Source organism: Spodoptera frugiperda, chromosome 10 (genome assembly GCF_023101765.2).
Source record: "Spodoptera frugiperda isolate SF20-4 chromosome 10, AGI-APGP_CSIRO_Sfru_2.0, whole genome shotgun sequence".
Classification (NCBI taxonomy): Eukaryota; Metazoa; Arthropoda; class Insecta; order Lepidoptera; family Noctuidae; genus Spodoptera; species Spodoptera frugiperda.
Genome location: NC_064221.1, coordinates 1,137,943 through 1,163,100, shown reverse-complemented (window position 1 = coordinate 1,163,100; position 25,158 = coordinate 1,137,943). Strand labels below are relative to the sequence as shown.

The 25,158-nt window shown below is 37.6% G+C and overlaps 1 protein-coding gene across 4 annotated transcripts in view; it reads left to right on the top strand.

The window, feature by feature from the left end:
* Positions 1-25,158, top strand: part of LOC118277568 (uncharacterized) — a 129,813-nt gene that overhangs the window by 50,684 nt on the left and 53,971 nt on the right. For all 4 annotated transcript variants that reach the window (XM_050696121.1, XM_050696119.1, XM_050696120.1 and 1 more), the window contains exons 2-3: positions 8,553-8,716; positions 9,149-9,251. In XM_050696121.1, the coding sequence (XP_050552078.1) occupies positions 8,553-8,716; positions 9,149-9,251 (267 nt within the window). The remainder of the gene's footprint in view (positions 1-8,552; positions 8,717-9,148; positions 9,252-25,158) is intronic.

Genomic DNA, 25,158 nt, shown 5'->3' with positions numbered 1-25,158 from the left:
GTCCTACTATTAGGAGCGTGCCTAATACCAGCCACTCGGGGCTACAAACTTTGTCGCCGCGCGTCAAAACACACACGCGTCGATGTGGCTAGTATGTGTATTTTACCCCTATTTTCATGGAATACAGAAAGTTTCTGTATTCCGTGTTTATGTTAGATATAGTGTTAAGAAGTTGAAGGAGATAATTGGGTAGATGACTAATTTTTATTTTAATGTTCGTCTTGTAGACTAATTTAAAACGTTAGACACTTACGGATGAACGGTACGGTAGCGGCCTGCCCTGAATAGGCTGAGCGCCACCGTGCCCTCAGAAAAATGCCCTCGCGTCCAGCCCTGGTTCGGGCAGAGCATCGCGTTCTGCGCCTCATAGAGCCATCAGACTACCACAGATGGGGCCCAGAAGGGCCGACGCCGACCTGGAGCTGCGGACTACCTAGCGGGATACCGAACCTCCGGTTTGAAAAGCAGGAATAGGAACGGAGTGGTTTTTAATCAGTAAGAGTCTGACACTTCCTCTCGCCTCACCCAAGGTGGGAGAAAACATTGGATGATTTTGCCCCCTCAAAAAAAGACACTTACGGAAACAAATACTTTCAACGATATACTCGTATTACATACGAAACTCACCTTCCAAGTCCTATATATCCTTCAAGGCAATAAAAGGCGTAGTTAACATTAATACTACATAATGTAGACTAATTAATTCAGCCTATGGCCATGAATAAGAGCATTATTTACGCGCATAATAGATTATAGCAAACGGTTATGTGTTTTGGCTTGCATCCAGTTGGTGGTTGATAACTACACGTCGACTGTTGACTTAGCTAGAGTAACGTGATAAATATCTGATTTACGGCTTAGCTCGTGTGTTAGAGCTGTTTTAGGGAAGCTATAGCGTCATATACATAACTAGCTACTTCTGTGCGGTTTCACCCGCTCTGCTCGGCTCCTATTGGTCATAGCGTGATGTTTTATAGCCTATAGCCTTCCTCGATAAATGCACTATCCAACACAAAAAGAATTATTCAATTCGGACCAGTAGTTCCGGAGATTAGCGTGTTCAAACAAACAAACAATCAAACAAACAAACTCTTCAGCTTTATAATATTACTAGCGGACCCGACAGACGTTGTCCTGTCTACACGTCTTTAATTTGAAAATTTGTCGAATCCAATGTAAAACATATTGTCCAGCGGACAAAATTGTGAATCTAAACCATTGTCAGAACCCCTTGAACATACACAAAAAATTTCATCAAAATCGGTCCAGTCGTTTAAGAGAAGTTCAGTGACATACACACTTACAGAAGAATTATATATATAAAGATTACTAATTACTATATTACTATTACTATAGATATAACACCCACGTTATACAGGGAAGGTGTGAATTGGGTTATATTATAGTCAATCATCATTTCATTAGGGAATGTTACGATGGTTTGGACATGTAGAAAAGATGGATGATCGATCGAATGCGAATATGAATGGGGCCGTCGGTAGAAGGCGCCCTAGATGGACAGGACCGGATTGACGATATATTAAAGAAGGGCAAAATTAAAAGTACCCTTAACCGTCGAGCATGTATGAAAAGACTGATGACTGTTGATGAAGCGAAAGAGGTATGTAAGAATCGTAGCAATTGGAGGTCCATTGTCTCTGCCTACCCCTATGGGAGACTGGCGTGATGTTATGTATGTATGCATGTCAGACTTCATCATCAAATTATCTTAGAAAGTACATATTAATTATACCTAGCTCAGAAAAAGTAAAAACAAAATTATTTAGCTATAGCCAAATATATCAACGATATATTACTAATCAATAAACAGATAATTTCCTATCTACACTCTATTGAGAAATGATCTGAGCTCAGTACCACAGCTGACTGAGCAAGTAGGTTAGTTACTAGCTAGCTAGACGTACTATAACCCTAAGTTTCCCAGCTAGAAAGAATATATCTTCCGCTTACCCAACGCGTGTTTGGTTCCGGTAAAAGTGAACGCTCTAATGACTGGAGAGGACTGTGATGAGCGGAGCGAGTAGCGGAGAAGTTTTTTTTACTTCATTTAGATAAACCAAACCATTTCGGGAATTATCGCCTGAAATGATAGAGACCACAGAGTAGAATGTACTTTTAATAAACCATACTTTTACGTTGGGTGTCGTAAACACCTACCAGACGGCAAAAATTTTGCCAAGACCGAACTGTAACATTCTGCAATAAAGCTTTAACATTTTTTTTTAATATTGTTCCGACCTTTAATTTGCTCTCAAACTAATTGAGATTATAGAAAACGAGAAAGAAAAGAGAGAACAAATTATAGAAAAGTTATACTACAGAAAAGGTAGTTTGATGCCAATAAAGATTTAAAGTTTCTGCTCACATTATACAGTATATTTTCATGGTTACAATAGAATGATAGACAACTAACTTTACTTAAATCGCTACCGCTTCCTCTCCGCTCCTCTCAGCCCCCTACCTTATAACTCGCGTGAGTGCCACGGAGTATGAAGCCACGTCATCCGCCACGACTACACTTCGTTCAGTTTCCGATACAAACACATATTTTGTTGTTTACCTATTTACATACAAACTGACTTGTAAGTGGAACTCCTTGCCGGAGTCTGTGTTTCCTGATGGGTATAACTTGGGTGTCTTCAAGGCCCGAGTGAATAGGTTGCTTATGGGCAGACGTGCTCCACCGTAGGCCGCATCATCACTTACCATCAGGTGAGATAGCGGCTAAACGTCGACCCATTAAATGTAAAAAAAAAAAAAAAGTAATATATTCTGCTATTACATGCACCGTCACACAAGCTTGGCATAGTGGCGTGGTCATTGGCTGCCACGCGATGTAATGCGTGTTTGATTCCCTGTGTGGTTTTTGAATTGTCGTTCTGGGTGTCCGGTGATGTTTATGTTAAATGCACTTACTAGAAAATATTTTTATGTAGTATCATTGAATGGCATATTAATAGTTTTGTATCTATTTATAACTAAATATTTTAACGAAAATAAAAGAAAAGAAACTTATAAAATAAATAATGAAATTAATCAAGGTATTAAATTATGTATGATCTTTAGCTTTATGTTGCCTAGGAATATTACGGATATACGGCGCGGCTATTATAACAGCCGCGCCGCATATCCTTATTTCATATTTGTAAAGAGTGTTCGAATTAGCTCAAAAATAATAATGCACTTTTTGTTTACCTACTGGACCTATTTTATATTATTGTCAGCCCAGATGAAAACAAATATATGGTTTAAATTGAGTCCTAAGAGGTTTCCCCATACGGTATACGGTATTTTACTATTGCGAAAATGCTATTCTTAATCGGACAAATTCTTTTCAAATTATTAATTTCTTCTTAAATGTAGTGTTACATGGCATGTACCTACATCTACAGCTTCTGATAAACTTTCTACATCACGTTAATCCATTCATTTTTATTGTTACTGTACTTACTTCCTGTTATCCCCTTTCATGCGGCCATAAAGGTCCTATTTTAAGCTTTATGACTGAGATAATAAGGAACAAATGTAATTAGCCGAAGACATTGACCGTACTTATAATGTTACCCTTGTTCATATATGTATGAGAGAAATAATTATGTATGTAATACATATTTATTCGGAACTGCGGACTACCTAGCGGGTTACCGGGACTTCGGCTCGAAAAACAGAAGTAGCAACGGGGTGGTTTTTAGTCAGTCTGAGAAATTGGATGATTTTCACTCAATTTCTCAGACTGTTATTCTTATTTGTGACCTCTCCTAGGTACTATCCTGCAGTTGCACTCTGATAATTTTACTGCTTCCATACGTGAACCTACGATTCCCGCACGAAGCGATTCTTTGTGTGATCTACAAATTGTTGTATCGGGTCTGGGTGTCATGTGTATATGACCTTGTATGTTTGTTAACGCACACAGGAAAAAATCCTAATGTGGGGCAACGGTTTCAAAGTTAAAGTCAAAGCAAGCGTCAAATTGAATTGTCCCTCAGTCTGTCTGTCAGTGAAGCTAGGTGCTATGTTTTAAAAACATAATAATAAAAAATATTTTGACTTTGATTTTGAAATGTAAAATTTTTAAACTACGGGTGTAATCTGCAAAATGTCTATAATATGGAAAAGTCGATGAGTGCCACATGAATAATCACAGGCTGTTAATATTGATGACTCATCGAAGTATTTTCATAATAACGTAATGATTATGTTTGTATGTATGTTTTCATGATTTCGTGCAACTATAGTATTTCTTTGGAATGATATAATTGTGCGAATACTTCCCTCATTCCTTACTATGTTTCCTTTTGTTTTATAATTATTAACGTGTGTGTTATGAAACGTTTACATTAGTACTTCACTGCCTCATTAGTTGTTTTGTGAACAGGAGATATTATTTACTAAGGGTGTTTTTCCATCTGAGATGTGGTATGTAGCTTATGCTACGAAGATGATCACCGATTCCACTGATACTAAGCTATGGATACTAAAATATTTTTCTTAAAGAAATGTAGCCTAAGTTACTCCTTTGTACATACATCAGCTACCAATAAAAGTCCCTTCAAAATCAGTCTAGTCATTTCAGAGATTAGCCGAAACAGACAGATAGATTACACAATTCGAATAAATAGTTGTGCAGACGAACTTAATATGTACTATTTCAATTTGTGAACTATATGTATAACTATACCGTAATAGAAATTTCCAAAATGTCAAAATCTCTATGATGGACACAGGAATCAAACCATCAATGATTTATTAATGTATTCCATCAAAAATCATTGTTCATCATCCATAACGAGTGTCATCGCGTTAAAACATACAATTTGTGACGTTTTAATTTCCTGTCTGTCTGTCTGTATGTCATTACTCATACATACATTGTCTACATGTAACAAATGGTGTGAAAGTCATATTATGGTTGTAATGCCGATGAAATTGATATATGTATGTTTGTATGTACATAGTATACTTCCAGCGGGTTTTCCTAGTAATTGTATGATAGTATGTTTTGTTGCTGTAGCCATAATTTTATAATTACACTTGTATTACTTGTAATTGGCAACTTTAACTAAACACTTTTCGTGATATTAGCCTATGTGGGTATTCCTCGATAATTGGACTATCGATCACAAAATTCGAATACAATCCGAACCAGTAGTTCTGGAGATGAGCGCGTTTAAATAAATAAACAAACTCGTTTTATGGTAAACGAGTAGAAGGATCACCTGATGGTAAGCAATTGCCGTCGCCCATGGACACCCGAAACACCAGAGGCGTTACAAGTACCTACGTTGCCGGCCTTTTGGGGGTTAGGAATTTAAGGGTGGTTGTTCGGGAATTGGGGATTGGGAAGACTGGGAAGGGGGTAATTGGGCCTCCAGTAACCTCCCTTACACCGTGGTGTCACTCCAGTCAAGCCGGCCCATTCGTGCTGAAACATAGCTCTCCCAAATTTAAAACTTTATACAGATAATGATCTCGCTGAAATAAATGACTTTTTAAACGACAACAAAATTGCGTAAACACAAACGACTGTTTCATTTACTCGCCTCGCTGTCCGCGAATCTCTCCGCTGACCCAAACACGTCCTGTGGACCGTAACAAACGTCATCGGGACTAATGTGGCTGATATGATTAATTACAAACATTCCTGCTTTGTTTTGCACTCTTGCGTTGAGTTCGAGTATAGTTTACCGGCATTCTGTCTCGGTAAATGGAATGTAATATATAAGAAATGTGCTCCGTCAGTCTTGGAAAATGTTATGTTGATGTAAGAATGTTTGTGGAAAATGAGTTGTATAAGAAACAAACTTCTTTTGTTTTCTTATATGAGACTAATAGAAGATTACTGTTTCTACTTTTAGTTGTGTTAAATACTTAGTTAGGACTTGTGTCCCTAGATCATCATGTCTGTTTGCCAAGAAAGGCATTTACAAATATATCGAATTTAATATATATTATTGTCTGCCACAGATTTTACTATGGATGCTAAGCTGTTATTGTTAATCTTGAAAAAAAAATGCGTAATAATATCTAATACTTGTGCTTAAGCACAAGGTAATTTTTCACGAGAGATGTGCTATATAGCTGTGTTACGAAGATGTCATAGCTAAACTGTGAAACTATGTGACCTTTTCAACTGATACTATGCTGTACGAGGAAGCTCAAGTACGCGATGTCTCGTAGGAAAGAAATATCACGTAGCTTTCCATTTAAAATATAGCTTAGGTGAGTCCATTTACATCAGTGCTAAGCTAAGTATACCAATGAATATGATTAATGGAAGTCAAACGCATCCACAGCAACATAGCATAGCACATTTCTGATGGAAAAGCACAATTACACTTGTACTTATAGCTGTTTGAATAACATATAATGTATCTTAACAAATTACAACATCATTAATCACAAAAGGCCCATTATAATGAACACCAGCAAAGTATCGAGCGCTTGTAATCCCGGGACGGTCCCAGGAGCCTGAAGTCCGGAGTCCGGAGTCCGGACAACTTGTTACACAGTTAAATAAATAATTAGCTGCTCAATCCCGGAATTGGTTGCTAATCTTAGGGGACTTTCTCCAAACTATACGTCCCTCAGGTTGATTGGAAGGTAAACAAAAGTTTCTGAAAATAACAATAATGGCTCGTTTGTTGAGTGGTTGCAAAGTTTAGGCTGCTGAGTATGGGGTATTCGGTTCAGGTTTTCGGGTTGGACAAAGTATTAGTCGAACTTTTTTGGTGTCGGAATCTTCGATATTATTTCTACACACGTGTCGTAATGGACACCTCTGCCTACTCCTTCAGGGATAAAAGGTTTCATTTTCAAGTGTTTAAAAAAAAAATCATTCTGTCTGTATTATTCAAAGCAATTTAATTTTAGAAGCACCAAAATAGCTTTTTAAACACAATTATTATACCTCAAATTTGTCATTACTATTGTTACCTTTTCAACATCAAACCGTCACATTTATGTCACAGTAAAATATCAAAAGCTGTCATAACACCGTCTTTCTAAATGTCCACAGAAGTGAGAAAGCAATTATCCGCCCTGTCGTCCTGTCGTCCTGTCGTCCTTTCTCCTTATTACATAATTAACGTCCCTTTGTCATTACGAACATTTCTGACTAATTAGATTTACGAGCCAGCCCAACATGTGGTTTCCACGGTAATTACAGTAATCAGACTGATATCTGCCTTGTCTTAGTTGTAGAGAACATGTTTTATGGATAAAAGGTCTTTTAGAGCTTCGAATGTACTGTCTGCACGGTTGGCGCGCTAACTGGCAGGTTTGATTCCCACACGGAACAACTCTGTGTGATCCACAAATTGTTGTTTCGGGTGTGAGTTGCGTGTGTATGTGAACTTGTATGTTTGTAACGACACACACAGTGTGGTATTTGGTTAAAAAATTAAGTTGATACGGGTTGTATAATATTATGGGTGTATGCTTTCGGATTTGAATTTTTTCATTTGTTTGTACGTACTACACCATGGACATTAAAGCATTGACTACCGAAAGAAAATTGTTGAAGGCAAATCCTCCACTAAGCGTCGTCGGTCACCGGTGGCCGACGGTAGTCGATATTGTACAAGTACTTATTCATCTCCATCATGAAAAGAGAGGGGTTTTCGTGGAGTAAGAGGAAATTCTTAGAAACAAAGCGACTACTACTACTACTACTAAATTGTGTAATCGCTCTCTTTTAATCAGTTAAGTAAACTGGCAGACGGATCACCTGATGGTAATCACCGCCGCCCATGAACACTCGAAACACCAGAAGCCTTACAAGTGCGTTGTAATTGAAGGTTAGGAATTCGGAGATTGAGGAGATTGGGGAGGGGGGTAATTCGGCCTCCGGTAACCTCACTCACAATAAAATATTCTCATACATTCATATATAAATATTAAGGTGGTACCCCTCGAGTTATTACTAATTACCATCCCTTTGAGCCACCTACACAACAATATTACATGGCTCATTCACGTGTATGAGTGTTAAGCGTTCCTTTCTATATATAGATGTTTCAACAGAATCCCTAATTTGTACAGAACGGTAACGTTCTTCATTAAAAGTTTGGGAAGTTCCATCGACTGATAGCCTGTTAATTAGGTGCAAAGTTTTTTGGGTGTACTGTACTGGCTTCTATTTAAGTAAGTGGTTAAGTAAATATGTGCCTTTCTGATAGACTTGCTTAATGGTTTTAATGTAAGAAACAGTGAATGTTGGTAGACTCATGCCCTGGGTTACGTTCGGCCTACGTTTTTTCACATACATATTCTAGTCAGCAGTAATTAGATGCTAAGTAATTTTAACCAATCTATACCTTCTGTTTCTATCTTGAGCTGCGGACTACCTAGCAGGAGACTGAGGCTCCGGCTCGAAGAGTAGGAGTGGGGACAGGGCGGTTTTAGTCAGTAAGAATCTGACCCTCCCTCCCGCCTCGTCCAGGGCGGTGTAGATTTTTCTCCCTCAAAAGGTTTTTTACCTTTTATTTCTACTGAAAGATAAATATTGACCACTCATTTCTTTGTTACAGCATCAGCGCTGCCGAGCCCGACGGCAGCTGATGACGATGACGACGAGGATGAGACCACGCAGCAAAGCCGAGCTGACGCTGACGATGACGGCAGGGTCTACAAGAACCCTCGGAACTCACCTTCGGCAGACTGCCCTAGAGATGAGGAACAGGCTACCTTGCTGGTAAGGTGTTCAGTAATTTAGAAGTAATGTTTATAAAGCACTTGATAAAAGATCAATCAATCCCCGAATCTCCAATTATAAAATTCTTATACCCTCAAAGCTGCGGACGATCTTGCGGAGTAGTCAAGGAGCAGGAAAACAGTTATTTTTAGTCAGTAAGAGTCTGAGACATCCTCTCGCTTCACGATGATTTTCCGTCCTCAAAAAAGGACCTTAACCTTCGGAGCTGTGGACAACGTAACAGGTTACCGGGACTCCGGCTCAAAGCAAGAGAAGGAACGGGGTGGTTTTTAGTCAGTAAGAGTCTGACACTCCCTCTGGTTTTACCCAAGGCGGTAGTCTTTGATTTTCCGCCCTCAAAAAATGCCCTTAACTTTCTGTCAGACAATATTTTTTTCGAGTCTCAAATTCTCACTTGTCTTTTATTTCTAGGGTCAAAAATGTCTCCGCAAGTGTTCTTCGGACGAGGACTGCAAGAGTAAAAAGAAGAAGTGCCTCTGTGACGGGGCATGTGGCATGTCCTGCATCAAACCAGGTCAGTGCTAGAGTAAGAGATATTTGACCTTGAAGCCATTGCTATAGGGTGTATTTTTGAAGGATTGGGGTTTTTAGATTTGTGACTTGCTTAAGTAGATACATTGTGATATTAGAACAGTAATTGAATTGATAGGACTTTATTCGATTGAGGCACCATCTATTTTGAGCTTATTTATAGAAAAAAGATTTTAAGATTTTGACTGTATTTTTGGGGTAAAATTTTAAGAATGATTTCGATCGACATAAAACTATAAACGTGTTTTATTTAGGTATAAAATATTATTACTTGTCCATTAAGTTTTGTACTTCAGCATCTAAAGCTATTAACAAGTGACCTAGATTTTAAATTTTAATACATAAAAGTTTAAAAGTTTTTTTAAACGTTCAGAAACTTTCTTAATGATTATGTTATCGACTTACTCACGTAACTGTTTGACTAGTACTCTACTCCTCTACTCTATTGACTTTGGATGTCGCGGAATGCTGATCATAATTATCAGGCTCTGTTAGGCTACTTCTAGGCTTTAAACGATTCTTTACGTGTGTAAGCCGATAACATAAAAATTAATTTAGTATGTCTCAAGAAAGTTATAATAAAATTCACAATATAAAATATCTACGGTACCAATACCGTGTTTACCTTTGAACAAAAACAAAACGAAACAATTGAAAAACAATATAAAGCTACTGAACGTATTCCAATAGCGAACGTATCATAAAATGGACCACTTATCTAATATGGTCGTAGCAGTTAAGATATTCTCAGGAGACTACTGAAAACGGTTACAGTCGTAACTGGAAATTGAACCTAGATACCTGCAGAAATTGCATGCCATCGTCTGGGCAACCAGACACAAGTAATGTCAACGAGAATTGCTCGTGAAATTAAGTATTGTACACATCGAGCTATACAAAACCAGTTTATCATGGTCCCGCTTTGTATTATCTTTCCGCACATTCGAAGGTCAGTTTATACTGGTTACACATAACCAGTTTATCATGGTCTAGCTTTATATGATCTTTCCGCACATTCGGCGGTCAGTTTATACTGGTTATTTTAGCTTGATGTGCAGCCATGTATACAAGTCTGGGTTGAAATGGAATATGCCAACTTTAAGTTGGACCTGACTTATTGGTAGAATGGATGGCAGTGCGTTGGTCTGGTACAGGTTTTCGGTTTCAAATATGGATAGAAAGTTCTTTGCTATTAAAAAAATTGGATTAGCTTCTTCTCTCCTCAAAAAAAAAATTTTGCTTTTTTTTTTGAAGAGAAAAAAATTGGACAGCCAAATTATTATTTATACAGGGCCTCGCCAAAGCACGCTACGCACTCACGTTGCCGTATACTTGATACGGTAGATACGGGGCTAGCTGTGCCCCTGATTCCCAATATCACTCATGATGCATAAACTACATAATTATGTATTTTGTATATTCCATTAGAAGCTCTGAACATATCGCCTTTAACAGACAAAACTTTTATCAACTAACCAAACAAATACCATCGACTAGACTGCTACTGACAGTTGACAATCGTCGCGTCGAGTGTCTCGGAATGCTGGTCATGAATATGAGTCTCTAGCATAGCTTTAAACTAATCGAGTTCCTCGTAAAAGAGTCACCTAAGTATACCGTAAAACATAATAATCAGTTTAGTATGTGTCACGAAATTTATAAACAAATATCACACTGATATAACATTCAAAGATCAAATCAAAAGAATAAACGAAAATAATACCATAGAAATCACATATGACAGGTATGAAAGAGATTGTAGGGTTGAAATGACGGGCAATACTCGTAGCAATGAGAATGACAAATACATTGGAAATGTCGGATAAATTAGGGTACAAAGGGTTGAAGCAGACGTGTTGGGGATCTAAATAATATTGGCTATAATACTAACCGGGATTGACGGGTTTACATATATTTCGGGCCTTTTTGACGTATGGCTTGGGCTTATATCATGATCTTTTTGTGTTGACGGGTGAGATAACGTGTGATATTGTGTTTTATTTTAGGTGGTTAGGTGTGATTTTTTATTAGTCGACTTTGAAATTAGACAGGAATAAATGTTATGAGATTTTAGTTTTAATGTAGATGGATGGAAAGTCAGACGATAGCCAGGCAAAAAATGGATACATTATATGATGATTTTTATGATATAAGCCGGCAAGCCATCTTTTATGTTATGGAGAATCGGAGATGGAATGGGGGTAATTGGGCCTCCAGAAACCTCACTGCGTGTTTTCACGTCGGTTTTCTGTGAGGCCGTGGTCACACTCTATCTCATGCTTCTCTCACAGTTAAATATTTACATATAAATATCACATCATTTAATGCCCGAATCAAATCTGCGACACCTTTCATAAGAGCTGATCGCTCAGCCACTGCGCCAATCGTACATTCACATTTATTATATTGGCCGAAGGAACTCTTACATTTAAGTTATAACTATACCTTTAGGGAATAATATGTCAAACTACACACTACTTTAAAGAGAGGTATGCGTCATAAATCATAGAGCAAAACTTTCCATGTAAATTACTCTTTCGAACTAAATCCAACCTTAGGGATCACTTAATCCATAGCTGCGTATTACCTAGCGGGTTTACCGGGGCTCCGGCTCAAAAAGTAGGAGTAGGAACGGGGTGGTTTTTAGTCAGTAAGAGTCTGACACTCCCTCTCGCCTCGCCCAAGGCGGGAGAAGTCATTGGACGATTTTCCCCCCTTAAATAAGGGATCACTTAATAACTATCTCAGTTTCTTAGCAAGTAATAAATATATTAGATTCAGTAGATAATGCTAAATTAAGTAGTGAAAATTATCTTTTAAGAGCAGGAGTTAATTCCTTTGATAAATTGGTTCTACAGGGTGACTTAAGTCAGCTTAGTTTTAGTGTAATTTTTAATTAGTAAGTTTTGTTGTTTTATACAGGGGATTAATGATATTAATGAGTCTAATTTATTGGTGTGACCATCGAATCAGTTAGGCTTTTCTGTCATTGTCTGTCAATCCGAAATATTTGAAGTGAGCTCGATCGCGGTCTGTCATGTCATTGGTTGCGAGAATAATCTTTACCAATAACGGGCGAGAATGCGATCGAGCCCACTTTGAAAGTTTCGATTTAAAAATTAGACTTACCGTAGACTTTCCGCGGTGATCACGTATTGTCCATGCCACTTTCATGTGTGCCACTTTTTTTAACCTAAAAGTAAGTCTATCGAAATTCTAGCCTAATGTATACTTCGGAGCTGCGGACTACCTAGCGGGTTTACCTGCTTTTTGAGCCGGAGCCACGGTAACCTGGTAGGCAGTCTCCAGCTCAAGGATGTAATGGGCGCTAGTATTGCAACTTAAGAATACGAAAATTCACAATATCAATATCAATTGATCGCAATTGTATTCAAGAGTAAGCACCCTAATATTCTTAAACTAAAGAAATCATCAATTAAAACAATTAACACCGATATATTCAACCCTAATAAGTAAGACATAAAGTTGGAAACTATATCCCCTGTTCATTAGCACCTCTAGCTGTGCCTCTAGTGTCTTTATTAAGCTGGCCGTACTCTCTACTCGGTACTCGGTTCCTAGAAGCTGTAATAATAAAAATGTCAGACGTTTTAATTAAAAGAGAATGCCTTACACTTAGGTCTATACAAACCTGGAGTATAGGTATTAGAAATGTATATGTTGGTTTGTTTGTTTAAATATTTTGTTACTATAGTATAGGTTGTTGCTTTTGGTACTATAGTTTGTTAGTGGTAGTGGCTGCTGAAGAAGAGGTATTGGGTTAAATTTCTGGGCCTTTTTTTTGACGGGGTAAACATTCAAAATGCTCTTAACTTTTTGGGGATAAAAGATTAGGGAGTGTGAGATTTTTACCTCACTAAAACCACCCCCATCACGTTCAACACCTGTAAGGGGCACCGAGACTTCGTGGTAGACCTGCTCCGGAGCCCCCACGGTGCAACGCCTGTTACAGCACATCCCTAAGGAGACGTGCGAATCCCATGAGCCACACTGTGCAAGCTATGACAGCACGTGACCACTGTCTATATCTGGGCCTAGTGGAGTGTTAATTGGGCTTTTGGGATTTACCAGCAGTTGCACAGAATCTGAAAGTGTGTTCGGTATTAGTGGGGTGGTGACGTCAGAGTAGGATAAAGTTACCACCGCTATTCTTCAGGCGGATGTCCTAAGAGTCAACAAAGGTACTACAAATTCTGCAGCATCTCTGCTAAACGAATTCCTTTTAAACAGCAATCTCCGATTCATTTACCAAGCGTGGAGATTATACCAAACACTTCAATTACAGAGACCCAAACTCCAGCAGTTTTATTTCACGTTGTCGAGTAAAACCGCGTGAAAACACTAGTTACAATTTCGTATTATTGCTAGTAGTCTTTTGTTTTCAGTCAATAAGGCGACGTAATAAATTGCAGCTCGCTTTTAGCTTGGTTTTACTTTATTTTTCTTATTTTTCTAAGCTTTTATTATGTAAGTAGGTAACTTAATTACTTTGGTGTGGTGTTTCAGACTGGGTAACGAGGTTAACGATTTTATTTTTAAAGGTAAAGAATAAGTGTCTTTTTTTAAATAAAACTTTGGCTCATACTAGGATTTTTTCCTGTCGTGGGAGCGTTTACAAACATAAAAAGTTCAACATGCACATGACACCCAGACCCGAAACAACAATTTGTGGAAAACACAAAGAGTTGCTCCGTGTGGGAATCGAACTCGCTATGCGTTGAACGGTTGTCACATAATATATCACTCATAGTTCATATCAAATAAACAAAAACAATTAAGTACTTTTTTAGTAAAATAGTTCATACAATTATACCTATATATATGCACATAATATTACATAAGTGTCTTTACATTAGTCAAGTGTTCATACTTTAGTTAAAAATCTATTTTGTTTTGTAAAAAAATAAATAAAGGTAGCTTTGTGAAAAAGAAATCTGAACATTTTAGCTCATTAACATTATAATTAGTTAAATTACTAAACAACAAATTAACATAACATTTAAAATGGAAATCTCCTAATAAAATGTTGTTCACCACGCAATTGCTTATTTTTGCAAACGAGTAGACGGATCACCTGATGGTAAACAATCACCGCCGCGCATAGACACCCGAAACACCAGAGGACAAGACGAGTGCGTTGCCAGCCTTTTGGGGGATAGAAATTTAAGGGTTGTAGGGGAAACGGTGTTTGGGAAGATTGGTAGAGGAGGTAATTGGGCTTCCGATAACCTCACTTACACAACGCAAGCGTTGTTTCACGTCGGTTTTCTATGAGGCCGTGGTATCACTCCGGTCGAGTCGTACCATGGCTCTTCCGCACTAAAGACACAATCACTGCCGCCCCAATAAATCACAATAAGGATGAAGGGTAATTACGAGTAGCGGGGACTAAGCTCGCAATAAATGGGTCCAAGTACAAGATCTGTCTAATTAGATCTGGTTTAATTAGCTATTGTGGATGAGTCTCCTACTGTCTTCTACAAAGGACTATATAAGTATAGGTATTTATTAGGGAATTGTTTTTTTGTTTAGCTTATGTATTAGTGTTTGTGACTTTGTGTGACCTAATAAAGAGATATTGGCTACCTAAAAAGAATATCCTACTATAATAAATGAAATTAAGTAATAATATACTATAAAAACTAAAATAAATGTGAAAGTTTGTGAGTATGGATGTTTGTTACTCTTTCACACAAAAACTGATGAAGGGATCTGGATGAAATTTGGTATAGGGTTAGATTATGGTCTGGAATAACATATAGGCTACTTCTAATACCATGGGAACGTAAGTGAAGGTGTTGAGAGAAGCTATAATCATGTCTCAAAATATTAATATAAAATGTCTGTCGGTCAGTGCTCTAGTTGCTCTATTTTCTCATTCCAAAGTGTAGATTCCTATGGACAGTAGAACGAGCAAGAAATTCCATAGGTTACTCGAAGACTTGACAGCTCAAGGACAAACCAGACAATCTGGTTAGCATGTAAACCATAACCTACTTAAATTAATAATTAAATAACACAGATAGGAGTGGAAGGAGGGTAAGGAGGTATTTGCACTGTAGTGAGACGATCATGGCTGAAATCTAAATCTAAATCTCAGCAATTTAATATTCACTTTTAGAAAACACTACAATTTTCACATTCACGTCCTCAAAATGAAAGTTTAAGTAAGTCTCGTCACTTAATTATTAAATAACAGACCAGAGAACACTAACAGACTCCCACTTTGTACACAAACGACACTTAAAAACAAGTAACTACCTACTTAAGTTAGGAAGCACTATGATTTTACTCTGTGGTCGTTTTTACCGCCTAACACCGACTTGTGTTAGGCGGTAAAAAAACTTTATATCTACGTTAATTTTTGTAAGTAATCTCAGTGGTAGCACGGAGTCTGGAATTGTGTCCAGTACAAGGCAATAGACTCATCCCCTATTACATGGGACTTATAACACAAATGGTGAAAAGTATGTGTATATTGTACAGTAGTATTACGTGCCGTAATATGCCTACCTCTTCTGGAATAAAAGGCGTGGCGATATGAATATATTGTTAAGATCTGTAACTTGCATATGTCCACAATAAAGATACATTGACTTTGACCTAAAACCCTTCTTCTTAATTATTATGTTCAGCTTACTCACGTAACTGTTTGACAACACAACGCGGTGATTGTCGCGGAATGCTGCTCATGAATATGAGCGTCTAGCATGGCTTGAAACTAGTCGAGTTCCTCGTCAAACAGTTACGTGAGTAAGCCGATAACATAATAATTAATTTAGTATGTCTCACGAAACTTATAATAAAACCCTCCTTCTTTTTTGGAAGTCGGTAAAAAACCGCGATTAATCCGTACCACGGCCTAGCCCTTAGGAGCACTTCACAGAAAAGGTACGGGCAGGGAAAAGTTCTTCATGTTTTAATCAAAACTTGGTAACCTTTTCATAATAATTAACTCGATGTAGCACAAAATGGAGTAGAAGTTGCTTTCACTTCATAAAAATCCGTGGTTCTTGTAGTTCATAAACAGCCACTTCTGAGTTTATAAGGTCGAGTGTCGCTGCGAGGCTTTGCGTTTTTAAATAACTGTGTAGCTATTTGCTTGTGTTGTGGATTTGTTCGAGTTATTTTATGTATTTTGTGATAGCTCTTTGGATGGAATGGGTGTAATGACTTTTATTGACTAAGAACCAACATGTTCCTTCTCCTGCTTTGAGCAGGAGCCTCGGTAATCGGTTACTTTGTCCACAGCTCCGCATCGAACGCATCGCACGCTACTTATTTTAATTTGTCTGATATAAAAACTCATACAACTGCGTCCTCTGATCCGCATCGTACGGACCGCATCATCGGCAAGGCCTACATGCGATGCGTACTGATGACGGCATACGAAATGCGTACGATACGTACGATGCGGGCTTGTGGACGCTTAACTTAAATAATCTTAAAAGTACATAATTTAATTCGGAAAAATTCAAAACAAACATCGTATTTATCATTAGTAGTGACATCAAGTAGGTACTCCTATTGGTCCAGTTCTGATTTAGTTGCAAACGTTACTTCAACCTTGTTAACATTGAATTTTACATTTACGGCTACAAGTCGACAACATTTTGTCGAGGTACCTCTAAGTAATAACTTTAAAGTTGTGCGGGAAATCTTTTGGGAACTTTTAGGGGGCTAAACTTTTAACTAAGGTCACGGGTTTAAGTAAAGAAAGAGGTGTAATTATACGGCTTAGGGAATGGTTCAATTCCCGTGCGAATCTTTGTGGTTTAGGTTGACGAATTTGCAACTATTTATGTATGGAAACACACTCACAACTTAAGAAATATCCTATAAATCTAGTGTGTCTTTAATTAAAACAAATTACATTAATATGATGTTAAAAAAAGCTTGAGATATGGCCCTATACTTAGTTAGTTGCTATAAGTTCCTGTGACCTAAGTTAGGAAACACATATGTATTATAATTATGACATAATAATATTGTCCGGGTCGGGTGGAGCATATACTGAGCTTTATTCGGCTTTTCGAAAATTTATCTGTAGTAGGCCGGAGTCTAGAATTTGCCCAGTATACCTATAACAATAGGCCCCTAATACATGGTGAGTGTACATTGTGGGTGTATAACGGCATTACGTGTCGTAATGTGCACCTCTGCCTACTCCTTCGGAGATAAAAGGCGTGACGTTGCTATAAGTTATAGTAAGTTGTACATATTTATTTATTACTTATTTAAGTTTTCATTTCTTGTGAATACTTACTTAATAATAATGTTGTTCTATTTTCGTCTCTTACTATGTAATATTATGTACATATTTATGTATGTATGTATGTGTCCCACTTTCAGCATTACCAACTCATTATAAAGTCCGTTTCATGCTGAAAACAATTAAATAAAGCCTACGTACAGCCTTTTCAGTTACCTGAAGCTGTAAAAGCTGTTTCAGTTGGAATATATTATGCTTTTTCAGAACTTCATTTCAATGCAAGGTATTAAAATTGAAATCCGTATTAATAATTTATTTTTATTTTAAAAAGAAACGTTGGGCAATAGGATTTTCTCCTGTGTCGTGGGTGCGTTTACAAACATACAAGTTCACATACTAGTTACACATTTTGCGCGGCAGTTGGTCAAGACAAGGTCGGCGATATATTAAAGAAGGGCCAAATTAAAAGTACCCTTAACCGACGAGCATGCATGAAAAGACTGATGACTGTTGATGAAACGAAAAAGGTGTGTAAGATTCGTAGCAATTGGCGTTCCATAGTCTGCACCTATCCCCATGAGAGACAGGCGTGAAGTTATGTACGTAAGTATGAAATATGTTAAAATACGTGTTTAGTTAACAAAACCTACTTTAGCCATAGATAAAGTTAGTAACTTAAAACAGTCGCCTAGGACATAAGAGCCATCAGACTACCACAGATGGCAGGGATTTTGCCTGATCCGGAGCTGCGGACCTCGTAGCGGGTTTACCGGGGCTCCGGTTCGAAAAGCAGGAGTAGGAAGGGGGTAGTTTTTAGTCAGTAAGAGTCTGACACTCCTCCTCCTCGGGACTCAAGTGAGAGAGTCTCGCACTCCCTCAAGTGATTTACCCCCTCAAAAAGAAAGTACCTATATTCTTAGTTACAAAGATTGTCTAGGACTATAAATAATCCTTTACCACCTTTCCCCAACCCTGCGGGATATAAAACCCCCCTTCACATCACATCACATCACACACAGACTCCACTAAATCAAATAACAACGAATTTACAACAGAACAATATCTATCATAATACCGCCGAGTTAGTGTCGCCCGGCTTTACCGAGCCCACACATCACGCGACTAAATTGAAACAATCCGTTACATGGGTTAATAAAAGGCCGCACGACATTAATCGCCGACAACCCCCGGCGAAATTAAATACCAGTGTTAACTAGCGACATGCGACTAAAAGTCGTAGCGTGTGTGTGTATTATGTAAGGGTAATTTGATTGGGAAACGATAAATGAAAATGTAGTCTGTTAGCTTTTGTTCGTAGCTTTGTCTACGGATAGGACGCAAAATGTTTGATTTTTTAATGGATTGTAGGTAATCCCTATTTGTTAACTAAGAAAGATTATTTTAGCCGTCTTCATTTATTCATCATTACTATCAACAATAGCTCATGATAGTACACTGCTGGTGTAATATGGGCCTCTCTGTAGAAGAGGGTTAGAAAAAATCTGCACACTTGACAACTGGGCTTTTTTTAACGGGAGAAAATCATCCAATGACTTCTCTCGCCTTGGACGAGGTGAGAGGGTGTGTCAGACTCTCGGCTCGAAAAGCAGGAGTAGGAACGGGGTAGTTTTTTCAGTAAGAGTCTGATACTCCGCCTCTCCTACTCTCGCCTCGCCCAAGGCGAGAGAAGTCATTGGATGATTGGATGATTTTTCCCGCTCAAAAAAAAAGCTCACTCCATCCTCGCGGCAGTTGCGCTTGCTCAACTAACTTAGCGATCTATCTCCCGACCACAAGGTGGCAACATATTAAAGTCCCAACTAAAATAACGGCCAAATAATAGTGCCGCGTGTCACCAACCACTAAAATATACGAGCCGACTTATTGCACACATAAATCTTCGACCGCTGCAGCGCTTCGTGTTTAATTGCCGTCTAGTGAACTAGTTGCTGCAGCTGCTTTTTTGTGTTAAACATCAATTATGCTTTTGTTCGTTTTTTTTAAGAGAATTTTTAATTTATTTTCGTGAAAGATTTATTAGTGCAGTAGGTAAACGATGTTTGTATAATAAATTCTGTTTAAATTGTTTAATTGGGAGTTTTATTCTTCTTTAACCCGCAGTGAGCAAGCGTGGTGATTAACGCTTAAACCTTCTCAGTGTGAGAAGAGGCCTTTGGTCAGCAGTGGCCACTATAGGCTGTTGATGTGATGTGATTCTTCGTTAGTTGGTTTTTACCTCATTTTCACTATTAATGTTGACTTTATAACAAGTGCCTATTAATTGATTAATTTTATTAGTCTTGGTTTTGATTTTATTTCTATGGAAAATTGCACTTTGCCTTTACAAATCACTAGCTTCAGCCCACAACTTTGCCTGCGTTTCAAATGACATTCCAATCCTTTTAGCTTTTTTGATGTAACAAAAATCCACACAAACTTATTTAACTAAAACAGAAGGCAATCTTCACCACATAAAATTCAGTTATGAAAACTCCTGAAGAAATGAGATATTGAATAATCCAACCCAATCTACTTTATTTTAATAATCTTCTCTCAAAAACTCTGAAGATAGAAAATACACTGACTGACTTTATTAACCGACTTCAAAAAAAGGACGTTCTCAGTTTGACCTGTATGTACTCGTATGTATGTATGTTTGTGCGCGATTATCTCACGTTTAGCTGAATTGATTTTGATACGGTTTTCAGCATAGTATTTTTCAGACTTAGGAGAAGGTTTTAGGAATACATCTGAAAAAAATGGAGGCAGTCAGGAAAATTGAACGCGGTTCCCTTTTTTCTCAAAACAGTTTTTACTATTACCAATCCAAAAAATTTAAGTGTAAGTGTAAGCAGGTTCGATTACTTCACATAATAACCATTTGAACGCCATATTTTTTTTTTACTTAACACTTTGAACGCCGTGGTGGTCACCGGTGACTGACGTTAGCGGAGGATTTGCCTTCAACAGTTTTCTATTGGCTGTCAAAGACTTAAATGAGCAAATTTCAAACGAATGGATCAAGTCACGGGCTTGCACTAGTATATTATAGTATAAAATATATTTTGAATAATTCATGCAGGTTTCCTTCGCTTATGTAAAGGCGCTCACGACGACGCGACGGCGACGTGACGGCGACGCTGCGGGGATCGCGCGATTATGCCAAATGAATAATTATAAGGCGAAAAGTACTCGCGAATATTCTTGAAAAATGTTATTTTATTTAAATGAGATGTGTATATTATTATGGAGCTGTTGGTCGAGTGGTTGTGGACTGCTAAGTGCAAGGATTAATCCTTCTTTCAAGGTTGAAAAGCTTAATTTTATTTTTTGGGGTGTTAGAATTAGGACGGTGTTTGTGATTGAACGGAGAAGACTAAAGGAAAGTGCTAATAATTTGAAATAGAAAGGCAAAGCAAAGAAATCTGCCTGGCAAAAGGCAGGCAGATTTCTAAAAAAAAAATGAAGGGCATTTTTCCCTTTAAAAAAAAAGTTTTACTATTTCAAATTAACATACATACAATAGCCTCAAGCCTGTCTCCCATGGGGGTAGACAGCGACTATGATGAAACTTTAAATTAAAATATTCAACATCATTATTCATTAATTAATCATCTAACTAGTAAAAAAAAATTATAAACAACAGAATCATTATTTACTACCAAAAAAAAAATATATAAAAACAAACACAGGTAACTTTAGACTCATTCCAGTTTATCACTGAAAACTGAAACCTAGATTTTCAGTACTCCAGGGACGGCTGAAAACGTAAGTTATGTAAATCATACTGTAACATGGAATTAAGCTGAGCGGGGCAGCTGTAGGTTGTGGAGGTAACTAGGGATTTGCTCATTCACTTTTATTTATATGTGAACTAACTCGTATCACTAATGAGTGGAAGATATATGTTTTTTTTATGTAAAGACTAGCTTCTGTCAGCGGTTTTGCTTGCGTTTCCAGGGGTAAAAACTGTAAAAACTATGTTTTATTCCAGACTATAATCTACCTCTGTTCCAAATATTATCCCGATTCCTTCAGCCGTTTTAAAGTGATGAAGTAAAAAACGAGTATGCATGAAAAGACTGATGACTGTTGATGAAGCGAAAGACGTATGTAAGAGTCGTAGCAATTGGCGGTCCATTTTCTCTGCCTACCCCCATGGAAGACAGGCGTGAAGCATATAGCTTCATGTATGTAATAATATGGAAAACAACACAATGGCAATATGATCAACTCGGAAATCGAATTTGTGTCTTCACACTCAAAAACCAACTCAATTTTTAACACCAGAACCAAACCATGACTGACACCTTATCCCATATCTCTACAAAAAAAAAACTCTTCAACACATCGCCTTTCATAGAGGGCATTTTAAAAAAACTGTTGCGGGTAGTCGGAAAATGTAGGTTACGATAATGACTTACATATATCTACGTCAAAAGATGTTATTCAACGCGCGGACGCCAAACGGAGCGGACGTATTAAGAATGCAAGAGGTCACGCGTAGGGCTACCCCCTTTAGAAATTTTAATGCGAACTTTTGATAAATATGCTGTAATTAAATTGTGGGTTCAGGGTTGCGTATAATTTATAATTTGTTGGGCTTTCCGTATTAAAAAATGTTGGTAAATTATGTACCTAAGTAAGGATTCCTTTTTTTGGGATGTTTCGTTAAGTATTTAGTCCGTGTGTCGTGTTTTTTTAATGGTTCCTAATTAAGGTCATTGGTTAAGTCGCCATTATGTCTGATCTCTGGGCCGGCCAGAATATTATTGGATTATTCTTTTTTTATCTCTTGTTTCTTATATATTCAGTTTGTTTGGATATGTTCTTTATATTCGATTTGTCCACGTTTGGTCACTATCTCGCCTCCCTCATAAGTCTAAAACATCACGATTTTTGCCTGACTGCGTCATTGGTGGAGTGGTCGCAAGTGCGACTACCGGATAAGGGGTCTCGGGTTCAATTCCCGGGTCGGGCAAAGTATCATTAGGTTTTTTCGGTTTTTCGAAGATTTCTCAATAATAGCACGGAGTTTGGAGTTGTATCCAGTATATGACAATAGGCTCACCCCCTATTACTTATAATACAAGTGGTGACGTACATTGTATAGCGGCATTATGTGTCGTAACGAGCACCTCTGCGTACCCCTTTGTGGATAAAAGGCGTGACGTTGCTTTTGCTATTTTTGCCTGAATTTTATACGTACCGTAAGACCAACAGCACTGCATACTGAAACTCTGAAAACAGTCATATTTCAGTATCAATGTAAAAAACGAAACGAAACAAAACAAAAGCCTTGCTTACGAGTAAAAGCAAAGTTCATGATAAACCACATTCAGCATCTCTCATTTCCTCTTCCCGTGCACTGTGGGCGAAAATTTTAAAACGTTGTAACTAAACAAAGAGTGTTCCACCGTAAATTTTCTGTAGACAACGCGTAGGAAGCGGTCCACGGAAGGGAGCTGTAAATTACGACGGTAAAAAGGAAATGTTTTGCGGTAAATTTATTTTGTATCTATTTTGAAGAGGGAATTTAGTCTAGTTTAGTTTTTAACTTAATAGTAAAAGGTGGAATGTATTTTACGATACGCAACTCTTTTTGCGGATGTCGTGAGAGTTATGGACTGCACTTTTGGGAGTGACTAGGTACCAGAGTTATCTGATAAACTTTAACCTTTTGCACTGTTATCTCTAACTCGTCTGTTTTTACTAAACCCTCTCATGTAGACGAGGCTCATAATCCAACATAAAAGTTGTCACGTGGTGATGATTTAATAGTTTGCGATAATTTATCTTCTTGATCAAAGTCGAATCATTTATTCCCATTAGACCAATAAGAGTTATTAAAAGATAAAAAATAACAAATGTTTTCGGATTTTCGAAAATCCTTCAGTATAGTATTAGCACAGACTCTGGAATTGTGTCCAGTATATGGCAATAGGCTCACCCTTTTAGGGTCTTATAACATAAATTGTTAAAAGTGGGTAAACATTATACAGTGACATTACGTGCCATAAGGTGCACCTCTGCATACCTCTTCGGGTTCGGAGACAAAAGGCATGACAATGTGTATATAAAAAATGACAATTTCCCTTACTGAAAGTGTAGATTCTTATGAAGAAAAACAAAATACTGTATGGTAAATTGAATTAAAATGTATGTATGTATGTAAAATTCATTTCAATAAAGAACTTATTTATCTAGCCTGGTATCTAGCACTCAGTTACGTTGCACGCGAAGCTTTCAAGTTATTTCAATACTTAAGTACACTTACTTCTTACTTAATTTGCATCTAGGTCATAGTTCTTAAGTTCTAGTGACCTGGATACCTAGATCTAGGGTTTATAATGCAAGACCTAAGTTTAGTAAGGTGTTTTAAGTAAGTTACATGTTGTATGCTAATTTGAAAGGTATATGAAAATTCTATTTGTGTAAAATTCATTGTGGAGTTATTATGTGGTGCATATTTTTATTTAATGCTCTTTTTGTTTTGTTTGTAGTTAATGTAGTATTTTTATACAAGCGAGGTATATAAGGGTTGCTTAAGGGGTAGGTAGAGATAAGCTTCTAAATAAGAAGTTACTTAGATACTATTTGTCATTCATAAATACATAGACATTAGTTGTGATTTGATTGCCTAGCGAAGCTGCAGACTGCCTAGCGGGTTACCGGGGCTCCGGCTCGAAAAGCAGGAGTAGGAACGGGATGGCTTTTAGTCAGTAAGGGTCTATCATACTCCCTCTCACCGCCTAGCCCAAGACGGCAAAAATCATTTGATGAACGGGAATCTAACACGCTACTCGTTGCACGGCGCCAACTGTGCAGTCAAATTTGTGTTACTATTTCGAAAGTACTAATGAAATAAATGCTTTGACTTCATCTAGTACATTTTATACGACGAGGAAATAATACCCTCGGCACTTTACTCAGAAACTATATGAAACTGTAGTACATAAATAGAAGTGAAGAAAATGTTTATTCCATTGCAATTTCCTATTAAAACCACAAACAGAAACATACGTATATTTTACACATATACAACTAGTATTCATTTCTGTAGAATTATTGTTGAAATTCATATAAATTCCAAGTACTACTGAATTACACGTTGCGCTCGTTCAAAAGGATAGGGAATAATGGCAGTACCGCGAATATCAAGTTACTGGATGTGGCTATGTTTTGAGGTTATATTATTGCGCTCATGAAAGCTAATGTGCTACTTTAATGTTTTTACTAATTTATTGGAGTGTTAATGAATCTGCATATAGTAAATTAGTGTCTAGTTTATATATTTTTTTATGGTATAAGTCGGTAAACGAGCAGACGGATCACTTGATGGTAAGCAATCGTCACCGCCCATGGACACCCGAAACACCCTAATCGGGGATTGGAAAGATTGGAGAGGGGGTTAATTGGGCCTTCAGTAACCTCATTCACACAACGAAACACAATGCAAGCGTTGTTTCACGTCGGTTTTCTGTGAGACCGTGGTATTACTGCGGTCGAGCCGGCCCATACGTGCCGAAGCATGACTGTCCCACATTAAAACAAAGAGTACTTATCCAGTGAATTCTCTATCTATGTGTCCCAAGCAATGTATCAAAAACTTTTGCATGCGATTATTTAGTTTATAGAGAGATTATCGGGAAGTAGT